This window comes from Panthera onca, chromosome B1 (assembly GCF_046562875.1).
Source record: "Panthera onca isolate mPanOnc1 chromosome B1, mPanOnc1 haplotype 2, whole genome shotgun sequence".
NCBI classification, from domain to species: domain Eukaryota; kingdom Metazoa; phylum Chordata; class Mammalia; order Carnivora; family Felidae; genus Panthera; species Panthera onca.
The window spans coordinates 40,613,054-40,639,679 of NC_138342.1; the positions used below are offsets into that span (position 1 = coordinate 40,613,054).

General features: G+C 34.8%; 1 protein-coding gene across 2 annotated transcripts in view; it reads left to right on the plus strand.

Moving 5' to 3' along the window:
• The window catches only part of SLAIN2 (SLAIN motif family member 2), a 73,452-nt gene that overhangs the window by 7,363 nt on the left and 39,463 nt on the right, over positions 1–26,626 (plus strand). For both annotated transcript variants that reach the window (XM_078446138.2, XM_078446139.2), the window contains exon 2: positions 24,794–24,942. In XM_078446138.2, the coding sequence (XP_078302264.1) occupies positions 24,794–24,942 (149 nt within the window). The remainder of the gene's footprint in view (positions 1–24,793; positions 24,943–26,626) is intronic.

The following is a 26,626-nucleotide window of genomic DNA, read 5'->3' on the forward strand; positions in this document are numbered from 1 at the left end:
TTGCCACATTCTCTCCAACACTTGTTATTGTCTGTCTGTCTTTTTTGTTATATAGCCATTCTACTAGTATCTCATTGTGGTTCTGATTTGCGTTTCCCTAATGACTAATGGCATTGAGCATCTTTTCATCTATTTATTGGCCATTTGGCTATCTTTGGAGATGTCTATTCAAACCATTTACCCATTTTCTAATTGGGTGACTTGTTTTTATATTACGTTGTAAGAATTCTTTAAATATACTGGATACTAATCCTTCATGAGATACATGATTTGCAAATATTTTCTTTCATTCTATGTTGTTTTTTTTTTACTTTCTTGATGGAGTCCTTTGAAGGATAAAGTTTTTAATGTCGTGAAGTCTTATTTATTCTTTTGTTGCTTGTGCTTTTGATGTCATGTCAAAACTGTGCCTAATCCAAGATTACAAGATTTTTCTTAAAATTTTACTTCTTACATTTATGTCTTTAATACATTTTTTAAATTGTGGTAAAATATACATAATATCAAATTTACCATGTTAAGTATTTTTAAGTGTATAGTTCAGTGACATTAAGTACATTTGTATTGTTGTGCAACCATCACCACCATCCATCTCTAGAACTTTTTGTCTTCCCAAAGTGGAATTAAATACTAATTAAACAGTAACTCCCCTTCCCTCCCCAGCCCCTGACAACCCTTCTTTCTTTCTCAATGAATTTGACTATTCTTTGTAACTAATACATGTGGAATCATACAATATTTGTGCTTTTGTGACTGTTTTATTTCACTTACCACAATGTCTTCAAGATTCATTTGTTGTAGAATGCCTCAGAATTTTCTTCCTTTGGGGGAGGGAACATGTCTCTAAAGCTTTATTTAATCTTATAATCCCCAATGGGCAAAAGAAAACAATACTTCCCAAACCTGAGCTTGTGTGATTATTTTCATATTTAAATATGGAGTTTACGTATATGCTATTTTGGGGGACAAAAACCAAAACAAAACCATAAAAGTCAGCCTTCAAACAATTTCCAGGCATCTAGTTCATTATTGTCAACCACATTCACATTGTTGTGCAACAGATCCACAGAATTCTTCCATCCTACATGACTGAAACTACACCCACAGAACAAAAACTCCTTACCTCCCCCAGCTCCTGGCAACCACCATCTTTGTTTCTATGAGTTTAGATGCCTCATAAGTTGAATCATGTCCTCAAGTTTCATTCATGTTGTAGCATGTGATGTGATTTCCTTTTTTTTAAGACTGAATAATATTCTATTGTATGTACCATATTTTCTTTATCCATTCATCTCTCGATGGATATTTGGATCGCCTCCACCTCTTGGCTATTGTGAATAACCCTGCTATGAATATGAGTGCACAAATATCTGCTCAAGTCCTTGCTTTCACTTCTTTTGGGTATATACCCAGAAGTGGAATTGCTGGATCAAATGGTAATTCTGTGTTTAATTTTTTGAGGAGTCACTATACTGTTTTCCATAGTAGCTGCACCATTTTACATTCTGATGAGCATAACAAAAGGATTCCAGTTTTTCTGCTTCCTTGCCAACATTTGCTTTGATCCATTTTGAGTTTTTAAATAGTGGGAGGTAGGGGTCCAACTTCATTCTTTTTTTGTCATTGTACTGTTTGAAGACTTTCCTGTCCCCATTATATTGTCGAAATCAGTTGTCCATAAATGCATGGATTTATTTCTGAACTCTCAGTTCTTTTGGTCTTTGTCCTTATGCCAGTACCAGACAGTAGTGATTACTGTAGCTTTTTAATAAGTTTTGAAGTTGGAAAGTGTGAGCCTTACAATTTTGTTCCTTTTCAAGATTGTTTTGGCTATTCAGGGTCTCCTGTATTTCCATATGAACTTTAGGATCAACTTATACATTTCAAAAAACAGCTGCAATTTTGACGGATTATATTGAGTCTATAGATGAATTTGTAGAACAGTGTGTAGATTAATCTGTTTTGAGATTTTAACAGTGTTTATTCTTTCAATCCATGGGCATTGGATGTCTTTCCACTCACTTAGGTCTTTAATTTCTTTCAACTTATGTTTTGTAATTTTCAGGTTATAGGTCTTGCATTTATCCTATTTTATTCCTAGTTATTTTATTCTTCTTGATGCCGTTGTAGATGGAATTGTTTTTCTTCATTTCATTTTTGGATTGTTCATTGCTACCGTATAGAAATATCATTGATTTATTTATTTTTATTGATGGCATTGTATTCTGCAGATTGCTGAAGTAATTTATTAGCTGTAATTGTGTGTGTGTGTGTGTGTGTGTGTGTGTGTGTGTATGTGTGTGTGTGTATTTCTTAGGATTTTTTATATATAAGATCACATCATCTGCTAATAGAGATAACTTGACTACCTCTTTTCCAATCTGAGTGCTGTTTGTATTCTTGCTTAATTGCCCTGACTAGAACATCCAGTGTAATGTTGGATACAGGAGGTGAAAGTGGACATTTTTCAATGTGATTTTTTAAGTTGTTTATTTATTTTGAGAGTGAGCAGGGGAGGGGGAGAGAGAGAATCCCAGGCGGTTTCCATGCTGTCAGCACAGAGACCCACGTGGAGCTTGACTTCACAAACCATGAGATCATGACCTGAGCCAAAATCAAGGGTCAGATGCTTAACCATCTGAGCCACCCAGGCGCCCCCTTCAATGTGACTTTTGTTGCTCTTTTTAAAAATGTTTATTTATTTTGAGAGCAAGAGAGCACGCATACATGCGTGTGTATGCAAATGGGATGGGAGGGGCAGAGAGAGAAGAGAGAGAGAATCCCGAGCTGATGAGCAGGCTCCATGAGCGCAGAGCTGGATGCAGGGCTCAATCCCACAAACCATGAGATCATGACCTGGGCTGAAATCAAGAGTTGGACACCTAGCCACCTGAGCCATCCAGGTGCCCCTTGCTCTTTTATTTTTAATTATAGCTAACAGTTATTTATTGCATTAACATGTGACAGATACTATGTTAAGCACCTTATATTTTATCTTTCCTAATAATCCAATATGGTCTGACTGTTATTATTAGCCCCCATTTTAAAGATTGGGAAATTAAAACTTAAATAATTTGCTTATAGTCACTCAAGTATATGGCTGAGAGAAAGGATTGGAACTCAGTCTGACTCTGTATTTAAAAATTTTCAATCCTTACCCAGTTGTGATTGTCTATATTTTTATGTTATTTTTAATAGATTTATACTGTTATTTAGTTTGGGGTATTACATGTCCTCCCCACTCTGTCTTTTGATCATTTGTCTTTAATAGCTTGAGCTCTGTATACATTTTTAATTTCTTTATATAAGAACCTCTTTTTATACTCATTATTCTAGTGCTGAATTGGCCTTTGGAGCTCTTCGGAGTCAGATGACATAGTAGCTAAGAGTTATGACTCAAACTAGATAGCCTGAGTTGAAATCCCTGCTCCCCGTCTTCTTAGCTGTGGGACCTTGAGCAAGTCACTTACTCTTTGTGCATGAACCTCTTAATTTTTTCCAAAATAGAGATAATTATTATAGCAACCATATAGAATTTAATGTAATGTATGTAAAATGTGAAGAACAGTTCCTGGGACAACTTAAAGAAATAAATGTTAGTTTTCATCATTGTCCTCTTCCTCCTCATTGCTTGTTTTATTATTTTAGTTTCAGATTTGCCTGTCTTTGCATTGAACTTTAAAAAAACAACTTTTTATTTTGGAAAATTTCAAACATGTAGAAAAATAGAGTGAAAAGTAAAATGAACCTCAGCTTATCCATCTTTAACACTTACCAACTCATGGCATTCTTGTTTCATCTATGCCACTCAAACCTCAGCATCCTGGACTATTTTGAAGCAGATTCCATCCAGACACCATATTATTCAATTACTAAATATTTCAATAGAAGATAAGGACTTGTTTAAGCATAAGCACAATACTACTTTCGCTCTCATTAGAAATAATTCTTTGGCATCATCAGATGTGCACTGAATGTTTTTAGATCAAATTTTCTAAAAATTAGTTTGTATATCTATGTTTAGAATTTTCTTTTTATTCTATTATAAATTCTAAAATGAGATGTTCTCTTTTTTCAAGCATTTTGGTCATTTTCATATCCAGTTAATTTATTGGTGATGGTCAGGACAGATAACAGTTCTTATTTCTTTCCCAGCTTTTTGAGAAATTAAATTGTTGAGGCAAATCAAGAATTTCTTAGGTTTTCTGCTGTGTTCAGGTTGAAGTTTTCAGCAGATGTGTAAATACCTGAAGTGGTCCCAAATCTTTTTTTCTTTGTAGTAGAATTGAAATTTGTTTCAAGTAACATTCATATCTTCCCGTAACCTTTTGGCCTATAATCAATTCCCATAATATCATCCCTATTTTTACATGGACAGTTAGTTAACATTTTTATTTATTTTTATTAGAGAGTGTGCAAGTGGGGGAGGGGGGCAGAGGGAGAGAGAGACAGAATCTTAAGCAGGCTCCATGCTAAGCATGGAGGCCCTGATGTGGGCCTTGATCCCACAACCCTGGGATCATTATCTGAGCCAAAATCAAGAGTCAGACTCTCAACTGACTGAGCCATCCAGGTGCTCCTATTTAACATTTTTATTTAATTATAGTTTTAGCATTCCTGTGCTTTAATTCCATGTACCTGTACCTCTTAGGCTCCCACATTTTTATAAAACAAAATAATTTCACTCTAATTCGCCATAAATCCACATTTTCTTCATTAAATTTACTTAGAGTGGTATACCTTTATTGAGGAAAGAAACAGCCATGGGTCTCAAAGAAAGGAGCCTTTACTAATGGTCTTTATTAGAATTTTTAAAGGGCCTCAAATAAAAGAATGAACAAGTACATGTAATATATAAAAATCTTTATTATTTTAAATGTTTATTGTTGGAGCACCTGGGTGGCTCAGTTGGTTGAGCATCCAGCTTTGGCTCAGGTCATGATCTCATGGTTCATGAGTTCAAGCCCCACGTCAGGCTTTGGGCTGATAGTGCCAAGCCTGTTTCAGATTCTCTGTTTCCCTCTATCTCTGCCCTTCCCCCACTCACACGTACCCTTATGTGCACTCTCTTACTCTCTTAAAAAACATTAAAAAAATTTTTTTTTAATATTGTTGAGGAGGAGAGTTAGGAACTACTTTTCCAGCTCTTCAAGTTTCTTAAGATTATTTTCTCCATCCCTACTGTGAATTTTGCTAATTGAAAAGGAATTTATATGTAGGCGAAAGAGGAGTGTAGGTGTGAAATACTTTCTAAAATAAGTTTTAGAGTTTTTATTTACCTACTCTGCTGCACTTCTGTAGATGATCGTTTAATATTGCATATGTATTCATAGTGACTGCATTACCTATTCACTACTTGTTAGTTAAAATTAGTTCTTGGTATCTAGAAGTTTGTCATTATATTATTTTCTCCCTTTTTTCTTTACTTTGAGAATTCTTTTATTATTGACATAAACCCCCTGCATCTGTAGTGGAGAGAACAGATTGAGAATAGAGATGTTAGGGAAAATTGATAAAGTTGCCAGGCTCTTTGCAGGGCCCGTAGGAACTTTGTAGAACATATAATCATAGAAAATGAAATTAAAATGGACTTTGAAATCAGGTGGTCTTGCCTCTTGTTTTTAAGCTGTTTAATATTCAAACTGGTGGAGGCAAATAGCTATTTCTTCTTAAAAATGTTTGCGATTGGAAATTGAATAAGTTCTTCATATCCTATTAAATCCATTTTACTTTAAATCAATTTTCCCTCAAGTTTTTGAAGACATTTTAAACTCAGACTGACCTCTCATCAATAAATTGTATTGATGAACTTCCCTAACTTCTAGATAGTAGGTGGTTTTTACTTCCTATATTTTTTTTCTCATAGTCCTTCACATCTAAGAATGAACCTTATTACATGACCTCTTTGTTTTATGTATGCTTTTCATGGGGGAGACCATTGGTACAATTTGTAATTTCATATGATAAGTCTAGGTTAATAAGGTGGTTTAGTTTGTATAATTATTACTTATCTAAATAGTTTGGCAGTTATTTGCTGATTAACATCCTGAAGTTAGTTTTCTAGACATCTAAATACCATGAAGAGGTTAAAGTAATGCAGCTCGTGTGTGTTTTAAATGAATTAAGAAGTTATGCATAGTGATTTTCCAGTGATACTAATGTGACTGATCTTTTTTTTTTCTTCCAAAAGTTTATTCATTTATTTTGAGAGAAAAAGCGTGAGTTGGGGAGGGAGCCAAGAGAGCATCCCACACAAGCTCTGAGCTGCCTGCACAGAACCCGATTCGGGTCTCAATCGGACTAAGCATGAGGTCATGACCTGAGCCAAAATCAATAGTTGGACACTTACCTGACTGACCCACCCAGGCTTCCCTAGTTTTTTTTTTTTTATTAATAGAACAAATACTTAGAGTCCCATATATGAACAGCACAGTGTTGGGAACACTGAGAGACAAGATAATGCAGGTTCTTACTTTCTTAAAAAATGGAGTTTGGCCAAGAAGGGCCAAATAATTGGTAAAATATGTTGCAGTCACTATTGTTGAATTATGTTCTGCATACAAAGTATTGTATAAGGCATTTTATGCATGGCCAATCATTTAATCTGTACAATTTTGAGTTATCTCCATTTTTTATTGTGGTAAAATGTACAAAATAAAAAATTTACCATTTTAACCATTTTTAAGTGTACAATTCAGTGGCATATACATTGTTATGCAATCATCACCACCATCCATCTCCGGAAGTTTTTATCTTTCCACATTGACATTCTGTAGAAACAGTAACTTCCCATTTCCCTATTCTCTGTGCCCCTTGGCAACTACCATTCAACCTTCCATGTCCATGAATTTGACTACCCTAGGTACCTCATATAAGTGAAATCCTATGGTATTTGCCCTTTTCTGTCTGGCTTATTTAATTCAAAGTTCCATCTATGTTGTAGGATGTGTCATGTAACATTTTGCACATAAAACAGTTAAAGTCACATAGCTAATATAATGAATTGCGATTCATGCTAAGCCTGAAAATCATGTCTAGTGAGAAACATTTTATCTTGGCTTATTTAACCTACAGGTATTTAGCTTTGGGAAGAGAATGATTTTTAAACATTTTTAGAATGTTTTTGAAGGACTGTAATGAGTATTATTAGATTTATTCTGTATAACTCTGGAGATCATTACTAGAACAATAGGTGTAAGAGGCAGGCAAATTTTTGTTTAATGTAAGGTAGAATTTTCAAATAGAGCTGTTTTTAGATGGTACAGGCTGTCTTTAAAAAGTGTAGCGCCCTTCAGGGGCACCTGGCCGGCTCAGTCGGTGGAGCATGAGACTCTTGATCCCAGGGTTGTGAATCTGAGCCCCACACTGAGGATAAAGATTACATTTAATAAAAATCTTTAAAAAACAACAACAACAAAAAACATAAATAACCTTCAACGGCAAAGACTGCTGAATGGTCCTGTGACAAAGGATGTTACAAAGAGGTAAAAATTGGTTGAATTATGTTACTTCTAAGTGTTCTTTTAACTCTGTTTCTGTGATTAAAATATTGCAATCTCTTTGGGAGCATAAGATACCTTTAAGACAAAGTGCTAAGTTTAAATGTGGGAGAGATCTTTAGCAATGGAAGCATCATAGATTTCCCCCCCCCCCCCCCTAAATCTGTGGTACATTTCTCTGAATATCCTCAGTAATGGAAGATTCTTTTCCTCTTGAGGGTAGGTATGAGTTTTGAAAGTGGTCAAAAGTCATTATTATGCTAGTGAATAAAAATGGGTTCGCAAGGTATTTGAAGTCCTCAGCAATCCAATTCCAGTTCACCTTTTCCCCATATTTACTTACTGTTGCCAGCAAACTTTATGGACATTCATGCTTGGTGGCATGCTCTGATGTTCATTCTACAGCAGAGCACCTTTTTCTTTCCTTTGTGAAATTCTGAATATCCTACTTGGTTTACATCCTCTTCAGCGTTACCTGTTTATATATCCTTTTTAGAGCATATGTAACACAACAGCCTTGTACTTTGGTCTCTCTAGTCTAGGTTGTGAGCAGTTTAAGGAGAAGGACTGTATCATATTCATCTTCATGGGCCTGAACAGGCTCTCAGTACCTTGTGTGTAGTAAGAGTTCAGTTACATTAAATTAAATTGAATCAATCTGATTGTCAGTGATGTTAGATTGAAGTGCGGTGCAGCTGTAAAATAATAAGACCAAATTTCTTGGCTGACTCTCATGACCCCTATGCCAGTTTCAGACACATTCTGAATACTGGCAGTATTGAATCCGTACTCTTCCATGATAAACTAAAGAAGGAAGTGCTGTCTAGATACAGTGTCTGTTGTTAAAAATAATTTTTAAAATTAATCAAAATAGTGGTGTCTCTTTGTTAGGATAACAGCACCTTGTTTTAAACTTGTTTGTACTTGTCATTTCTAAATTTCCTGTTACGAACACAAAATGCTTTTATAATTTAAAAAATCCTATTTATAAGATTTAAGTCAGTTTCATTACTTTGTGGTCACATAGGTAGGGATCATAATATAATATGATACATTGAAAAGCCATTGATGCTTTTCTTATTACTTAATGGTAGTAAGATTATATATCAATGATGAAGAAATCTTGGTTCCAATAAGTTTATTTTTGTTTTTTAATGTTGATTTATTTTGAGAGTTGTGGGGAGGGACAAAGAGAGGGAAGGAAAGCGAGAACCCGAAGCAGGCTCTATACCATCATCACAGAGCCTGGTGTGGGGAATGCAGGGCTCGATCTCATAAACCCTAAGATCAAGACCTGAGCTGAAATCAAGAGTCAGACACTTACCAACTGAGCCTTCCAGGCACCCCAGTTCCAGTAAATGTAGACATGTGTTTTTGATAGAACTGGAGCCCAAGTCAGCTGATGTGTATGATTTTATCAACTACTCTTGTTTTTAACTTTGCATTTTAAAAATGAAATTACCTGAGTGTAAATATTAATGTCTGCCAGATTTACCTTTAAATAAAGTATGTAATCTGTTTTTGTTGAGATGTGATTCTTTTTTATTGTCCAGGAATATCAGATAACCCCAAAGCTGTGTGTAGCTCACATCTTGCGAGCCTTCTGGTTAAAGAAATCATATGCCAAACTTCCAGGGAAACTGGTACTGATGCCCTTGTGGCTCAAAAGGGCTTCTTCCCTTTTCCCTCCACTTACCAAGGCTCTTGCCTCCTTGCCCTTTTGCTAGGGACATTTCTAGAACTGTATCTGTAAACTAATTTTGACTTTTTTTTTTTAATAAGTGACTTAATGTAAATAGATTGAGTTACGATAATAATATACTGTTCCTTATGGTAAGGAGTCATACTAGCCAAGGCACACTGCATGTTGACTGTTGTGCTAGTTTAGTAGCAAAAATGAACATGTAAAAAGTATGTAAGTTTTAAGACTTTAGGCAATATAAGTTCTTATTTTGCCTGTTCCATTTACTCAAAATCACATCCTCTGGGGTCTTTCATTTAGAAATCTAAATTATGGAGGAAATGGACACCTTTAGGAACAAACTAGCTTATTTAAGAGAAAGGTTTTTAAAAACTAGGCCTTTAAACTAGGTGTGGCTCAAAAAAATGCAAAACATACAGTTTGCTTTGACTTTGAAAAGGCTCAAATGCTGGAATCAAGGTGAAATTTCTTAAAAGTGTTAAAGGACTATAGGTAGGAAAAGAAAAAGTGACTGTATCTCCTTGAAATGTGAAAAATATTAAGAACAAGATAATACCATAATACCAGATTTGAAATTTGTGAACATATTTGGAAAGATAAGGTAAAGAGGGAGATAGTGCTTAGTTAAAAATTAGAGGTTTAGAATTCATGAGGATGAATCAAACCATATCCTACTTCTGTAGTTTACTAGAAGGAAACCCCTCCCACACACAGCCCTCCATTCTAGAGCTTTTGCTGTTTCTCTGTGAGAGAGTGAAAAAGCACCCATTTTCTGTGGCTGTAAAGGGTTGTTTTGTTTGAATTGAAAGGTATGAGTAAGGAGCTGGGGTGGGCCAGGCTAAGTTTGTAAGTGGACTCTAAGTCTGATAACATTGAGGAATGGAATTTAACAGATGTTATTGAGTTAGTGAGGAAGTTTTAAGTATGTATTTAGTGCCTAATTATTACTGTATTTTGTAAATATAATGCAGTTAGAATGTTTGTCTTTATTAATATTAGAAAGAATTTAGTAACTTCAGGATGTGAATATCTTTTGAGTAGGCCTGCTAATTTCCTCTCTGAGCGGGAGATAATGGGTCTTGTGTTGACTTGTCATAGTAAAATTCTTGTTTGCCACTGGTTATTCTTAGCTAGGGCTGCTCTGGAGAGGATTAAAAAACAAAAAACAAAAAAAAATTGATGAATCCTAGAAACCTGAGTCTAGAGGTTTGGAACTTGACAAGCAGACATTATAGGTAGGCCTCAATGGTTTAGAGCAAATGAATGAGAGAGGCTAGCAAACAGCACTATGTATAATCTAGTCTTGTCCTAATTCATCTTTAAATTCCTGTCTAACACCATGCCTGGCCACTGATGGCCGCTACATTAATATTTGATTAAATGACAAGGTGGAAGTTAATACTAAGCCTTCAAGGTACTTACAGTTTAGCTTGGAGACAGAATGAACTTGGAATTTGGTTCTCTGTGAAACCAACAATGAGAGTTCATAGAAGAAAGGCTTATTATGGCCTTGAATGTGACAGCTGGGACATAGGATTTAGGTACAGGTGGAAGGGTATTTCTTGCTATTCTGTCAGAATCAAAAAGTGCAGGGAAAAGGATGAATGCTATATTTGAGTAGGATAAAGAGAAAGCCTGTGAAGATACTTCAGTGAAGTTTGTTGGGGAACAAGTGAGAAATAAAGTTGAATCATTGGGCTAGAGACCATGTTGTGGGCGTCCCGTGAAATGTAGGAGGAGATTTTTTTGAGTGTTGGAATATTCTTAGCAAAATGGTGTTTCAGAAAGATTAGTACAGAGATAGTATATAGGTGGGAACAGAAGACACAGCTATGCTTAAGGGCTAGAAAACTAAGCCTCTGAGTTTTCTCAACCTCTTGTGCCCAGAAGCACATGGTAAAAACTTAATACTTCAAACCAAAGTATTGAGTCGAGTGATATTCTTTCCATTTCATCCCAACTATTTATAACTTCATAAAAATCACCATATCAAACCAAATGATTAAAGATCAGATTTGTTCCTTTTATAAGATATCTACATTGTTTAAAAATAGTATTTTGGTCTAACTAGCTTTCTTCTATGAGGATATTGACATTTTGGGCCAGATAATTCTTTGTTGTGGAGGCTGTCCTGTGCGTTGTAGGGTTTAGCAGACAAAAATGCCTCCAGACATTGCCACATGTCTCCTGGGGCAAAATCACCCCAAGTATTGCCTTACAGCATACTTGTGATAGTGTCAACTTAACCAGGAATATTTAGTGCAGTATTGCAGGAGTAAGTATTTCATTCTGATAACTGTGTTCCGTTTACATTTCTAAATCATAAAATAGTAATGTTTGAAATTTAACAAAACTAAATTGTACGAACCTGGACACTTTGAGAGTCAAGGGAATGCTGGGATGCCAGAACAACAGGCTTGAGGACTTCCCTGTACAAAGTGGATAAACGATCACCCTTCCAGTTAATCACCAAATATACATTGTATACTTACTATGAGTAGAGTACTGTGTTAAGATGATAAGAAGTAGGGATTAGAACTGTGGTTGTTGGAAAGCCTCATAAAAGAGGCAAGTCTTGAATTGGTCTTTAAGTAAGGCTGAGATTAGATAAGGAAAATGGAAAAAAAATTCTGCACCCTCCCCAGCCCCCATAGTAAAAAGAACTATGAACAAAGACATCTGTGGTTTAACTGTCCAAGATAATGAAGTGAACATTTATTTGGCCAGTTTGGCTGGACAGGAGTGTTTTGTTTTGTTTTGTTTTACTCTTATTTATTTTTTTTTACTGGAGTATATGGGAGAGAAGATCAGAGGATGTAGTTTTGGATCAGATAAAAGGATCTTGAAAATTAAGCTGGGGGGGGCGCCTGGGTGGCTCAGTCGGTTAAGCGGCCGACTTCGGCTCAGGTCATGATCTCATGGTTTGTGGGTTCGAGCCCCGCATCGGGCTCTGTGCTGACAGCTCAGAGCCTGGAGCCTGTTTCAGATTCTGTGTCTCCCTCTCTCTGACCCTCCCCCGTTCATGCTCTGTCTCTCTCTGTCTCAAAAATAAATAAACGTTAAAAAAAAAAAAAAAATTAAAAAAAAAAAAAAAGAAAATTAAGCTGGGGACTCTAGCCGATGAGGACGTTTTTTGAGCTGCGAAACAATGTTATACTGATCTGTATTTTAGCTAAATGGTAGTGGGTAGAGGATAGCTTGGGAAGTCTAGTAGGTATGGGGAAACCACTTGAGACTATTATAATTGTTCATGTTGGGTGAGATGAGGGTTTAGGCTTGGGTGAAGTTAGTGGAAATGAAAAGGAAGGGATGGATTTTAGGGGCATTAATGAATGGATAGGAAGTGTTGATTGAACACATTGAATACGGGGAGAGAGAAAATAGTCAAGGTTAGCATAAAATTTTTCATTCGTTGACTGTTGCCGTTTTATGTTTGTTTGGAGGTATTTGATTTTGGGGGATGTTATAGTTAACCTCCGGAGCTCGATGACACCCATGAAAAAAATTAGGACTAGAATTGTTTGAAATTGAAAATGATATATGTCCAAAGAATGATAGTTGGTTATGATGAAACATAAGACTTCTTCAAATTAAAAAAGTATCCAGTAAATATAGAATAAAATAGTAGGAACAAATTTATAGTTGTATCCTCTGAGATGGCAGTTGATAGAATAATAAAAATCCTGTGATGTAGAAACTGTGTGAAGAAATAGAAGAGCTCAGTTTTTACACTTGTAACATGTATTTTCAGACCCTTGTGTCATGACTTCTAGCTTTGGTAGTTAAACTTTAGTAAGTGATACGGGAAAAACTGATGGGAAAAGAAGAAAGTTAAGGGACCGGAGAATAAGTTAAATTTATCCTCTTAAAGACCCTGGGATAATTTGATTACTGCCACTTGGGAGAGATCCTGATTAATTGTTGTGGGTATTTTGAAAGGAACAAATGAGGTGGAATGGACATAAATTGAAATAGAAAGAATTTAGTTCTGCCCCTCCAACAACTGGAGTTACTGAGTGGTACAGTCAAGAATAACTATAGATTCTGTGTATAATTTTTCAAGAAAAAGTGCATTCTTTTTATGCACTTATTATGGATTCTTTATAATTATTTCCTTCATTTCATTCTGCAATATCAAATTCCTTTTTTACTGTGTGCCAGACAGGTTTCTTTGAGGTTGAAGGTAGAGCATAAGAGTTGATGGGAAGTATTATTCCTGCCCTTGAGGTGCTTGGAGTCTCATATGAAAGACAGTTATATAATTATATATGAATTGTATAGACACACAACTACAAATGTTAATAATGGAGGACTAGATTGGGTTTTCTTTCTAGGACAATGCCAGTTCTAAAAACACTGTCCCTCTTGCTTCTCAAAAGTATTTTATGCATTCTAACCATTTCGATATACAGTATATGTCAGGAATTCTCACATACCCACTCTTACCTTTCTTTTTATATAACTCCAAAGAAAAAGAAAAGAGAATGTCTGAGCTGGTCCTAATATTAACTTTAGTTCTATGAACAGAGTACAGTGTACCCTTCTCTCTTACCTCTACTCTGGCATGTAACATAAGAATATTGCCAAGTTTTCTGTAGCACTTCAGTTACCTGTAATTTTAGGCTAACCCAGTGTTGACGATAAACACATATATTTAAATACAAATATTTAAACATATATGTATCTAAATACATGTATTTAGATTCCTCCTATTCTTCGTATTTTCACAAAGTGGTAAAATATTTTAATTTCATAATTTAAGAAACTAAGTTTAGAACCTTTAAGAGCACTGCAAATAGAAAATTCTGATAGAACAGTTGTTTAGTCTTTATTGTATTAATAAACCTGTGTTTCCAGTTTTTTGTGGATTCTAACTTTATGCTCTCATACCTTTTCTCAGATATTTGTGCAGAAACTTTCTTAAGAAAAATATATTAATTTAAAATTTTTTAACATTTATTTATTTTGAGAGAGTGAGAGCGAGCATGAGTGGGAGCACAGAGAGAGGGGGGAGAGATCTGAAGCAGGCTCTGCGATAACAGCAGACAGCCCGATGGAGGGCTCGAATTTGTAAACTCTGAGATCATGACCTGAGCTGAAATCAAGAGTTGGACACTTAGATGATCGAGCCACCCAAGCACCCCTATTAATTTTTAAAACCAAACCTTAATGGACAAACTGCTAAAAGTCATTAGAGTATGCATTATTATCTGGGATTTGAAGGGTATGTCATTGGCTAAAAGTTACGACTTGTTAGCCGTAAGTTGTATGGCTTCTACAGATAAAATTACTGTTTAAGGCATTTCACCAATAAAGTTAGCTATTAACAAGCAAGGTACTCCAAAAGAATACATGTTGGGGTGCCTGGGTGGCTCAGTCACTTAAGCATCTGACTCTTGGTTTCAGCTCAGGTCACGATCTCATGGTTGGTGAGTTCGAGCCCCCACATCAGGCTCTCTGCTGTCAGCACGGAGCCCACTTCAGATCCTCTTCCCCCCCCCCCCCCCCCGTCCCTCTCTGGCATTCTCTCTCTTTCTTTCAAAATACATAAATAAAAGTTAAAAAAAAATGTACATGTTTTTTACATATACATGTAACCTACGTATCTGTATGTAAATATGTATAAACCTATAACCATGTATGTTCTCTGTGGACTAAAAAATACTATGAGTAGTAATTGTTATCTATGTATGTGATGGTGGCTGAAAATCTATGTTTAGTCAGTATGCATAAGGATTGTCTTGCTTTACAGCTATTGTCAAAATTTGCACAGTCTGGTGGTATAGTTTGAGACTCCCAGCCTTCCTGATGTCTTTTGTCAAAAACAAAACAAAAAAAAAACCCAAAAACCAAACAATTCAATTTTTGATTGCGGCACTCTAGGTTGGTCCCACTGTAACTATTGTTCCCAGCAGTATGTGGCTATGCCTCAACAGTAGAAGATTGTCTTTTTAAAGAGGTAATTTCCAGCCTCACTTTTGTAGAATTCCAGGGAATATCAAAATTCTTTTCATTTTCTTAAAAAAACTCTTGCCATACTGGAATGATAATCAAGAGGTTTGTGAAATGAAAATGGAAACGTAGAGTATCACTGTCTAAAACTTTAGAATCCACTACTTTAAAGCTTTTCTTCATTCTTTTCTGTTTGCTTGCTCTGCTTTGTGTTTTGGTAATCATGTTGTATTCTGCTGTCATACCTTCTGTTTATATATGTATCCTACCCTGCAGCTAATGTCACTTCAGTGCTTGTAAACTGCTGTAAGAATTTCTTAATGAATTTGCCTTGCTAATAATTACCATTATTATTAGTAATACTGATGACAGTCCTCTGAAAACCAGAAGAGTATTTTATATTTCTTCATATAAATGTAGTATATATGCCTGCAAGTCAGCTAATGGACTAAATATAATAGTTAATGGCATAATTAATCTAAAATTTCAAAAAGTCCCTTATTACATATATGAAATGAAGATGTTCTTCAGTTGAGTTGTGATTTTTTTTTATTGTAATAGTGGGATCGATTACAACTTTATACTTTATGGTTGGTAGGGCTTAGGAAAAGAGAACAGGGAACAGCAGGAACCATTAGAATGACTACTATGTTGAAGTCTTTTTTTTTTTTTTCTTCTTCTTTGTTAAGTAAATTCTACCCCCTAATGTGGGTTGAACTCAGGACCCTGAGATCAAGTGTTCCATGCTCTACTGACTGAGCCAGCCAGGGGCCTCCTTAGGCACTAAAGCATAATACTTAAGAGAGTAGGTTCTGGAGTAATCCTAGTTTTGTCACTTAATAACTATGTCACTTTGGACATTTATATCTCTGTCATTTATCTCATTGTGCCTTGGTGACCTTATCTGTATAATGGGGATTCTGATAGCACCTATTCATGGCTTTGTTGTGAAGATTGAGTTAGTATATTTATTTTTATTTTTTTTAATTTTATTTTTTTAAATTTACATCCAAATTAGTTAGCATATAGTGCAACAATGACTTCAGGAGTAGATTCTTTAGTACCCCTTACCCATTTAGCCTGTCCCCCCTCCCACAACCCCTCCAGTAATCCTCAGTTTGCTCTCCATATTTATGAGTCTCTTCTGTTTTGTCCCCCCTCCCTGTTTTTATATGATTTTTGTTTCCCTTCCCTTATGTTCATCTGTTTTGCCTCTTAAAGTCCTCATGTGAGTGAAGTCATATGATTTTTGTCTATCTCTGACTAATTTCACTTAGCATAATACCCTCCAGTTCCATCCACGTAGTTGCAAATAGTAAGATTTCATTTCTTTTTGATTGCTGAGTAATACTCCATTGTGTGTGTGTGTGTGTGTGTGTGTGTGTGTGTGTGTGTGTATACACCACATCTTCTTTATCCATTCATCCATCGATGGACTTTTGGGCTCTTTCCATACTTTGGCTATTGTTGATAGTACGGCTATAAACATGGGGGTGCATGTGTCCCTTTGAAACAGCACACCTGTATCCCATGGATAAATGCCTAGTAGTGCAATTGCTGGGTCGTAGGGTAGTTCTATTTTTAATTTTTTGAGGAACCTCCATACTGTTTTCCAGAGTGGCTGCACCAGCTTACATTCCCAGAGTTAGTATATTTAAAATATTGAAATCATTCCTGGCATGTAATAAACATTTAGTAAAATACAAATAATAATAATAGCACTTATTATTGCCTTACTGATTGAGAAAGCTTAGTAAATCTTTATAAAGCAATGTATCCTAAGAGTTTAGAATTACTAAATTATTTTTAGTTGTGGGTAAAACCAAAGATACTTCTATTAATGAAAGTTTTACAAAATCATAAAATTATAAAAATAGAAACAAAATTACAATCTCAGAATAGTCACCCTGATCTTACTTTGGTATGTTTCCTTTATCTTTTTTTCATATACATTTTTTAATATTGTAATCATGGTTGTTTTATTCAGTCTTCATTCAGATGCAAGTATTTGGCCGTCTCTAAATGTCAGTCACTGTGCCAGGGATTGTGCATTGAAACTGTGAAGACAGGCTCTGTTTTTTTGTTTTTTGGGTTTTTTGTTTTTGTTTTTTGTCTTGAATATGCCATAATAAATAGAGAAGTTTGGTTTTGAGGTATTAAAATCTGATTATTTTTCTTGGCCTGTAGAAAGTTGACTAATTATTAAAGACATAGATTTCAGTAATAATTTTAATATAATTTTATTTTTACCTTAAAATTAAATCTTTGTTGTTCTTAGCTTCACTACTTTGCTTTTAGCTAACTACAGTATGAAAAGTGATTACTGTGGTTACCATAAATTCAGCAAAGTAAACTCCAGTTTCCCTTCCTATCATTTAATTAACTCCAGTTTCCCTTCCTATCATTTAATTATATGTCTATTATACATTCATTGGAAAGTCAGGAGAGACATATTCCAAACTGCAAATAATTTGAGGGGATAGAATTGGTAGGGGGAGGAGGGTTGTTATCACTCCTTACATTTATACATTCTTATATTACTGAAAGTTGTTACATCTTTTAAAAAATAATAAAGTTGCATTCTTAGTTGTTCTTATCATCAGTCATATTATACAGGCATGTGTGGCATATGGGCCAAAATGTGCGTTATTACTGTCAGTTTCATAATATTAATATTCTTATATTCCTACTAGTTCTCTCAGTATTTAACAATATACATAAATTATATTTAATGATTTTTAATTCTTCTGTAATGATCTAAGGGAAAAAGTAATATCTCGAGGGCCAATTTCTTTTTTTTAATGTTCTCGCTCTCTTTTTCTTTTTTAAGTTTATTTATTTTGAGAGAGAGTGCACAAGCTGGGTAGGGTCAGAGGGAGAGGGAGAGTGAGAATCCCAAGCAGGCTCTTTGCTGTCAGTGCAGAGCCTGATGCAGGGCTCAACCCCATGAACCATGAGATCATGGCCTGAGCCGAAATCAAGAGTCAGACACTTAACCAACTAAGCCACCCAGGTGCCCCAAGAGCCAATTAATTTATAAACTATAACTTACATAGTATAAGATTCACCTATTTAAAGTGTACTGTGGTTTTTAGTATTCATTGGTTTCTAGTATATTTACAAAATAGTACAACCATTATCATAGTCTTGTTTCAGAATATTTTTAACATTCCCCAAAGAAACCATGTACCCATTAGCAGTCACTTCCCATTTCTCTTCTCCCTACCCCCTCTCCTATCCCTAGGCAACCATTAATCTACTTTTTGTCTCCTAGTTTGGCCTATCCAGACATTCCATGTAGATGATCTCATATAGTACATGGTCTTTTGTGGCTAGCTACTACTTAGCGTAATGTTTTTGAGGTTCACCCAATGTTTTAGCATTTTTGTCACTAGTACATTTTTTTAAATGTCTTTTTTCAACTTATAAATACCAACTTAAAAACTTCAAAAAGACAAAAATGAACGAAGTATAAAGTTAAGTCTTTTGTAACTAGAGTGGATGTTAGAGGTGGAATTTCCTTTTTAACAAGGCATATTTAGGTGGCTGCAAAGATGCTTTGTTAAAACACCTTGCTTCACTATTTACTACTAGTCGTTTTTTATTTTTGTTTTTTTAGTTTCGTTTATTTATTTTGAAAGAGAGAGAGAGGGAGAGACAGAATCCCAACCAGGCTCTGCACTGACAATGAGGAGCTCGAACCTATAAACCATGATGAGATCGTGACGTGAGCTAAAATCAAGCAGGTCACTTAACTGACTGAGCCATCCAGGCCAGGCACACCTATAGTACTAGTCTTATGAGAGGTGGTTAGGAAGGTTTCCCTGATTAAGTGACATTTAAGCTGAGACACAGTCAAAAGTAGGAATGGTCTGACCAAGGTTGGGCAAGGGAGGATGAGATAAGCAAAAAGAATTGAGCTTGTTTCAGGCAGAGGGAACAACATGCATGTGTGACCTAGAAGCAAAAGTGTTGGGCTTTCCAGGAATAGAAATTAGTACCATATGGTTGCTATTAAAATTTGGGTGGTGGATGAAAGTGAGAAATGCAGCTTTTTAAAAAAGTACTGAAACAGATCACCGCTGATGCCTGAAAGGGCTGTGGGGGCCTTTTTTTTTTTTTTTTTGGATAAGACTCTATCATAAGGGCAAAAGGAAACTGGCACAGAATTTTTAGCACAGGTATGTTAATACACTCAAATTCATATTTTAGAGAACAACTAAGCGTCATTATATAGAAGGGATCAGAAGAAAGCAAGACCAGAGATTTTCAGGGCTTTTTTTTTTTTTTTTAAGGGTTTTTCTTTTTCAAAATTGCTTTGACATTCTTTGCTCTTTACATTTTCATATAACTTTTAGAATTAGCTTGTCAATATCTATAAAAGAGGCCTGCTGAGATTTGTTTTTAGAGATTGTGTTGTGTAGATCAGTTTGGAAATACTGACTTCTTGACAATATTGAGTCTTAAGGTCTATGAACATAGTACATCTTTCATTTATTTAAGTTTTCTTTAATTTATCTCAGTGTTTTACTGTTTTTAGTGTACAACTCTTATACTTCATTTGTTATTTCATATTTGAAATAATATATAGATATACAAATGATTGTTTTGCCTGTCAATCCTGTATCCTACAACCTTACTAAATACATTTATTCTAGTTGGGTGTTTTTGGTTTGGTAGATTCCTGCGAAGGCATTTCTATATACAGGATCATGTTGGCTGTGAATAAAGACTGTTTTGCTTCCTTCTTTCATATGATGTCTTTAATTACTTTTCCTTGCCTTGTGAAACTGGTGAGACACTCTAGTGTAGCATTGTATAGAAATGATGAGAGCTTGCATCCTTAACTTTATTCCCAGTTCTAGAAGAATTCATTCTTTCACCATTAGATCTATTTTTCTGAAAGAGTTTGTGTAGGATTTGGTATTATTTTTTCCTTGGTGATGATAACATTAATAGGTAAAGGCATTTGGGCATGGGTTGTTTTTCTTTACAGGAAGATTTCTAATTACTAATTCAATTTCTTTTTGTAAATCTCTTCAGATTCTCTGTTTCTCTGTGAGTCCCATTTGGTAACTTGTATCTTTCTAGGAAGTTGTATATCCTATCTAACCTGTTTGCATAAACTGTTCATAATATTCCCTTATAATCCTGTTTGTAGCAGTGTTCACTCTTTATTTCTAATTTTTGTAATTAGTATTTTCTCACCTTTTTTTTTTGGTAAATCTAAAGATATTGCATTTTTAGAATCTTTTCAAAGAACCATATTTGGTTTCTATTTTTTTCCCTCTATTTTTCTATTTCACTGATTACTACTAATATTTATATTTTCCTCCCTTCTGATGCCTTGGGTTTAATTTGCTCTTATTTTTTATGATTAGATTGTTGATTCGAGACCTCTTTTCTTTCCTAATATGTGCTAAAAATTATAAATTTTCCTCTAAGTACTTCACTGTCTTCATCACATAATTAGTGGTATGTTTTATTTTTGTTTTTTTCAGTTAAAGATATTTTCTAATTTCCCTTGTGATCTATTATTTGACCTGTGGTTATTTTTAAGTGTGTTGTTTAATTTCCAAATATTTGGAATTTACTACATTTCTTTCTGTTGATTTCTAATGTAATTCCATTGTGGTCAGAGAACAAACTTTGAAGAATTTCAGTTATTTTAAATTCAGAAAGACTTTTTCATGGTCAGATTGATCTGACCTGAAGAATGTCCCATGTGTACTTAAAAAGAACATCTGTTCTTTTATTGATGGGTAGAGTGCCCCATAATTGTCAGTTAAGTAAAATTGCTTGATAATGTTCAAGACTTCTAAATTCTTACTGATTTTTCCATGTAGCTCTTTTTTCAGCTCTTAAGAGGGTGCTATTGAAAACTCCAAATAAAATTTCTCAGTTGTCTCTTTTTCTTTTTATTCTATTACTGTTATTAGGTATCTTTTTATTTGATTGTTATATCTTTCTGATGTATTGATCTCTCTTTGTCTCCAGTAATATTTCTTAAGTTCCAGCTCTTTTATGGTTACTATTCTCATGGTATGTCTTCCCGTCTTTTAGTTTCAACCTACTTGTGACTTTGAATCTAAGGTGTTTCTTCTACAGAAAAATATAGTTAGGTCTTGTTTTATTGTTTGATTTTTCAAAATTTATTTATTTTGAGAGAGAGAGTGTTGGGGGGAGAGAGAGAAAGAAAGTGCAGAGCCTGATGCTGGGCTCGAACTCATGAGCCATGAAATTATGACCTGAGCCTATGTTGGATGCTTAACCAACTGAGCCATCCAAGCGCCTGGGTCTTTTTTTTTTTTTTTTTCTTTTTAATTCAGTCCGACCATCTCTGCCTTTTGAATAGATTGGTTATAGTCTATTCAATTTAGTGTAATTATTGGTGTGGTTGGATTTATGTCTGCCATTTTGGTTTTTGTTTTCAGTTTGACTTCATTGTTTCTGTTCTTCGTCCCAACTTTAACTGTTTTCTTGGTATGGTGAGTGATTTCCAGTTGTATCCCTGATATTCTGTGTATTATATTGTGAAACTCCTAATCATATTTCTTCTTTTTTAGTAAGCAGTTTTGTCTAGGTATAGTGCGTGGGATAGACGTTCAGCTCTCTGCCAGGTCATGCTGACATCATGTCAGCAAGAGTGGGGCCCTGGCTCACACTATCTTCTTCCAGATGGATGGGGTGTAAAATCAACTCTATACTGGGCCCTACTGACATGTAGAGAACTGGTAAAGGGAGATGAGATGCTCACTCCACACTGCCTCCTGCCTTGTTGATGCTGGGTAGGAGTGGAGGCTCAGCTCCCCACTGGGCCTCTATGACTTAATTTTAGCCGAATTAGGGTAATGAAGTTATACATTTCAAGTTTTCTTGGCAGGTGAAAACTTGACAAATCCCAACCCTTGTAAGTTGTATTAGTCACCTATGTACTGGCTGTGCCCATCAGAAATAAGTCCCTTTTGATTCAACATTATTAAGTTATTAAATATTATTTAAAAACTTCAAAAGCACCAGTGAGAAAAATGTTTTTAGCTCACGAAATAGTTATTTTGAAGAAGTCTATGTGTTTGTAAGAAACAAACAAAGGAGATGATATGTATTCAAATATTTTTGTTTAGGATTTTCTTTAAAAATTCAGGGACTGAAGCATCTTGGTCTTGCTAAAAGAGGATCCAGTTACATGCTACAACCCAGTTCACGTGTCCTCTGTCAGGTTTAGAAATACTTTGAAACCTCAACCAAAGGTTCCTTGACCAAAGAATAATTTTTTGCCAATGCCATTTGGGCCATAGGCCTCCATTTTTAGACTTGAGGGTAGTAATGGGGCACTGAACTAAGAAGATAGAGTGATAAGAGATAGTTGGCATACTCGGGTTATTGAATCAGTCTCCCTCTTTTCATCACTCTAGGAATGTACAGGTTACTACATTAACTTTTATCTGTTAATGGAAGGAAGGTGCATTCTCTGTTGCCAGTTAGGGAAGTAAATATAGGAATGGTGGAGGAAAAGGTAAGTTTGTACATGTAGGATCAGCAAGACTTGGTGATAGATTATTGGTGAAGGTAGGAAATAAAACAGATGGAGGAACCCAAAATTTTAGTTTTTAGCTTTTGTAACTGAAGGAATTATGGTTCCATTGACAAAAACAGGAGAGCTACCATTCATAGGGTATAAGAGATATGATGGCTTAGTGTAATTGATTTTGAATTATTGTTTTAGTCATTTAGTTTATAGTACATTCTGTATTTTTAAAGATTCTAAAAGCACCTTATAATTTTTTAATAAAAACTTTATCAGGATATAATTTATATAATATAGAATTTACCCATATCTTTATAATATATATATGCAATAAAATGCATCATAAGATTCAAGAATTTAGTATATTTACAGTCATGACATTGTTACCACAGCCATCACCACCATGTAATTTTAGAACATTTATATCACTCTGAAAGAAATCTCTTCCCCATTCCTACCTCTTCTAGTCCTAGACAATGACTAATCTACTTTCTGGTGTGTCCTTTTCTAGACATTATGTATAAATGGAATCATACAGTATGTGTGTTTTTTGTGTCTGGTTACTTTGAGCATGTTTTTGAGGCTCATTCCTGATCCTTGAACTTTTTACAGTTAGTTTTACAGCTAACAGTAGAGGAACATACTAAGTACACATGAGTCATGTGATTAAATTGTGTGAAACCAGTAGTGTAGGGAAAAGTTATATGTTGAAAGAGTAATGATCATAAAGTGATTTTGTTAATGTTTATTCATCTATAGTTTTGTTTGCTAAATATTTCTAACCTAAAATACCTATATATGATAGTTATCACAATTAAAATGGAATGCTGAGGTAGAGATTTATTATGAAACATTTTTAGTATTTAAGATGGAAAGAGAATGAACCCCAATAGTTTCGTTTTCTTTTTGAACTGTTATTAAGGTATTTCATAAATTGAGATTTTATTTCATTTTTATCCAAATGACCATGGATTGTTGACTAGAGAAATGATTGTTTACCCTATTAGTTTTGATTATCTTGATCAGAGCTAACTAGTTGATGTGAGTGACTTAATTTATAGATAGGGGAGATGAGAAAAGGGATGGAAAATGTACATTGGGTCACTAGAAAGTAGTTTGTCAATTCTGGTACTATAGAGATATATTTAAATCTTTATACCAGAACACATTTTATTTGATTGCCCTAACTTGATTAATATAAAATGTGAAATTACTAACTCCTGGTCTTATGGAGACATTTAACTCTGTAGATAAAGCATACTGTTGTTTACTTCATAAATTCCACTCAAAGTGTCTTAATTTGGAAACCATTCTGATTAGAATTTAAGTAACTTCACATTTTTCATATGGTATCACATTTGAAATAAATTAATATCAATTGACATAATCTGGACCAATCTGAGGAAAAAACTGTGAAGTAGGAAATTCAAGGGTATCACTCTCCTGTCTTCTGCCCACATTGTCTTTTTGTATACCTTCCCCAGAGCTTATAAAGTATACTGTCCTATTCTTTTTCCTGAGACTGAAGTAAATTTCATAAATGCATTCATATTAAGTTATTAAGGATTTAAAGTATTGCTTTTTTCTGATGTGTCATGATTTGAAAAGAAGGCTACAAGAGTGGGTACTGCTTAACTAAAGGGAATGGATTGCTAATGGGAGATTTTTGTGTGGTTTGTGGTAGGAAGTGAACTGGCAGGTGGAAAACAAGGTATTTATCTCATACTGTCTTCAAGACAGTACTTAATGATATGGTTATATTAGGGAGTTGATCAAGTACTACTGAAAACAGACCGAACTATTGTAAAGACAGATGTTTCCTCATAGTTTTTGTAATGAGACTAAAAGAAAAATAAGACCTATTTTAGAATTAAGACAGTTGGCTTCATTTGGGTTTATTTAGCATTTGAAATATGGGTTAATATTGATGGTTGTAGTGTCATTTTCTTTTTATACACAAAGTAAAATGTAGGTGATTTTAAAGACATTCCATGACACCTACAACACCCCCCTCTTAATTTAAATCTGTCCATAAGGATCCCTGTCTTATAACTTGTGCTTAATAATGAATGTTAACCTTTTATTTTTGTTTTTGTTTTTGTTTTCTTCTAGGCTGTATTCATCACCAAAGAAAAAACTTACACCAATGCAGAAATCAGTTAGTCCACTAGTTTGGTGCAGGCAAGTTTTGGATTACCCAAGTCCTGATGTCGAATGTGCTAAAAAGTCTCTTATCCACAAACTTGATCAAACTATGTCAGGTATGTCTATAATTTTACTTGTAAGTTCATCTCCTTGCTTTCTTTAATCAAAAAACAGATAGATGTTGAGTTGGTATGTTTTTAGGAAGGCAGTTCTTTGCTTGGTGGTTTCTTAGTCTTGTGCATGCCATCATGGGTTTTTACCATATGCACATAACCTTGTTTACTTAATAGCTTGTTAAATTACATAATACCCTGTTAAATTTACTTAATAGCTTTTTGCTGCAGTCTTCTCATTTTTATTTCACTTCATCCTAAAGAATAATATCCATGAAATAATGGGGTTTATGTGATAGGGCTTTTTTTTTCTAATATAAGTTAAAACAAATAACTATTAAAAATATGTTTGGTATCATCTAAAGTTCTCTCACCACCCTTGGGAAATTCTGATGTGGTGGAAACATACAGGCTGGGAACCAAAGAGACCCCATTCTCATTCTAGCACTTAGTTACTCTGTGACTCTGTGCATTATTTAACTTCTGTGAGCTTTTTCCTTGTGTATACTTCTGTGTTACTTTTTCCTTGTGTATAGAGGATCCTTTTTGGAAAAGCAGTAGCCTTTATGCAATTAAATTTTTTTTTTTTCTGAATATTAAGTGTTTTTAGAATTGTATCCTGGAGCTTGATTTAAATTCTATTCATAAGAGTTTTTTTTAATGTTTGTTTATTTTTGAGAGAGAGAGAGAGAGAGGGCAAGTAGGAGAGGGACAGGCAGAGAGAGAGACACTGAATCTGAAGCAGGCTCCAGGCTCTGAGCTGTCAGCACTAAGCCCGACATGGGGCTTGAACCCATGAACCACGAGATCATGACCTGAACCAAAGTTAGATAGTTAACTGACAGCCACTCAGGCGCCTCCAAATTATTAAAAATATCTAGACAAGGTAGTAGACAATTCAGAATAACTGGAAAATTTCTAACTCATTCCAGTTAGGTGATATTATTTAGATGTTTATTAAAAATATCTTTAGGAACAACTTTCCATTACTGTTGTATCTCACCTTAGAAATAAGGTAAGTATATTTTACAGTTAGGAGTTGTCATTATTCAGCAGTATATGTTCATAACCTACTTTGTGCTAGGTGTTGTTCTCAACTCTGAGGATATTGCAATGAATAAGATAGACGAAAAAGTCCCTTACTTCCCAGAGCTTATATTCTAACGGGGGTGGCAGACAGTCGATAAATAAACATATAAACGCATTGGCAAACCTTTTCTGTAAATAGCCAGATAGTAAACATCTTAGGCTTTGTGGGCCATGAGGTCTCTGTTGCAGTTACTCCCCTTTGCCCTTCTTGGACGCAAGCAGCCATAGATAATACGTAAATGAATGGGCATGGCTGTGTTCCAGGGAAGCTTTATTTACAAAAAGAAGTGGTGGGCTGGAATTGGCTCACAGGCTGCAGTTTACCAAACCTTGGTTTAAAACATCCTAAAAAATAGGAACTATTAGCAATTGGCAATTAGTCAATTGGACTTGGGGAAAACCAAAATAACACCTCAAAAATAGCAATTTGAGTGAAGTAGCTTTTTGCTTTATTATAACAAGGTATTAAAGGTAGTGGGAGTGTGTAAGAGAAACTGTTACTCTTGAACCAAAACTAGGTGTAATCAAGTACTGGATTTGTTTGACAGTGTTTAGATTTTATAGCTATATGCACAGAGCAGTAGGTACAGCTATAAGT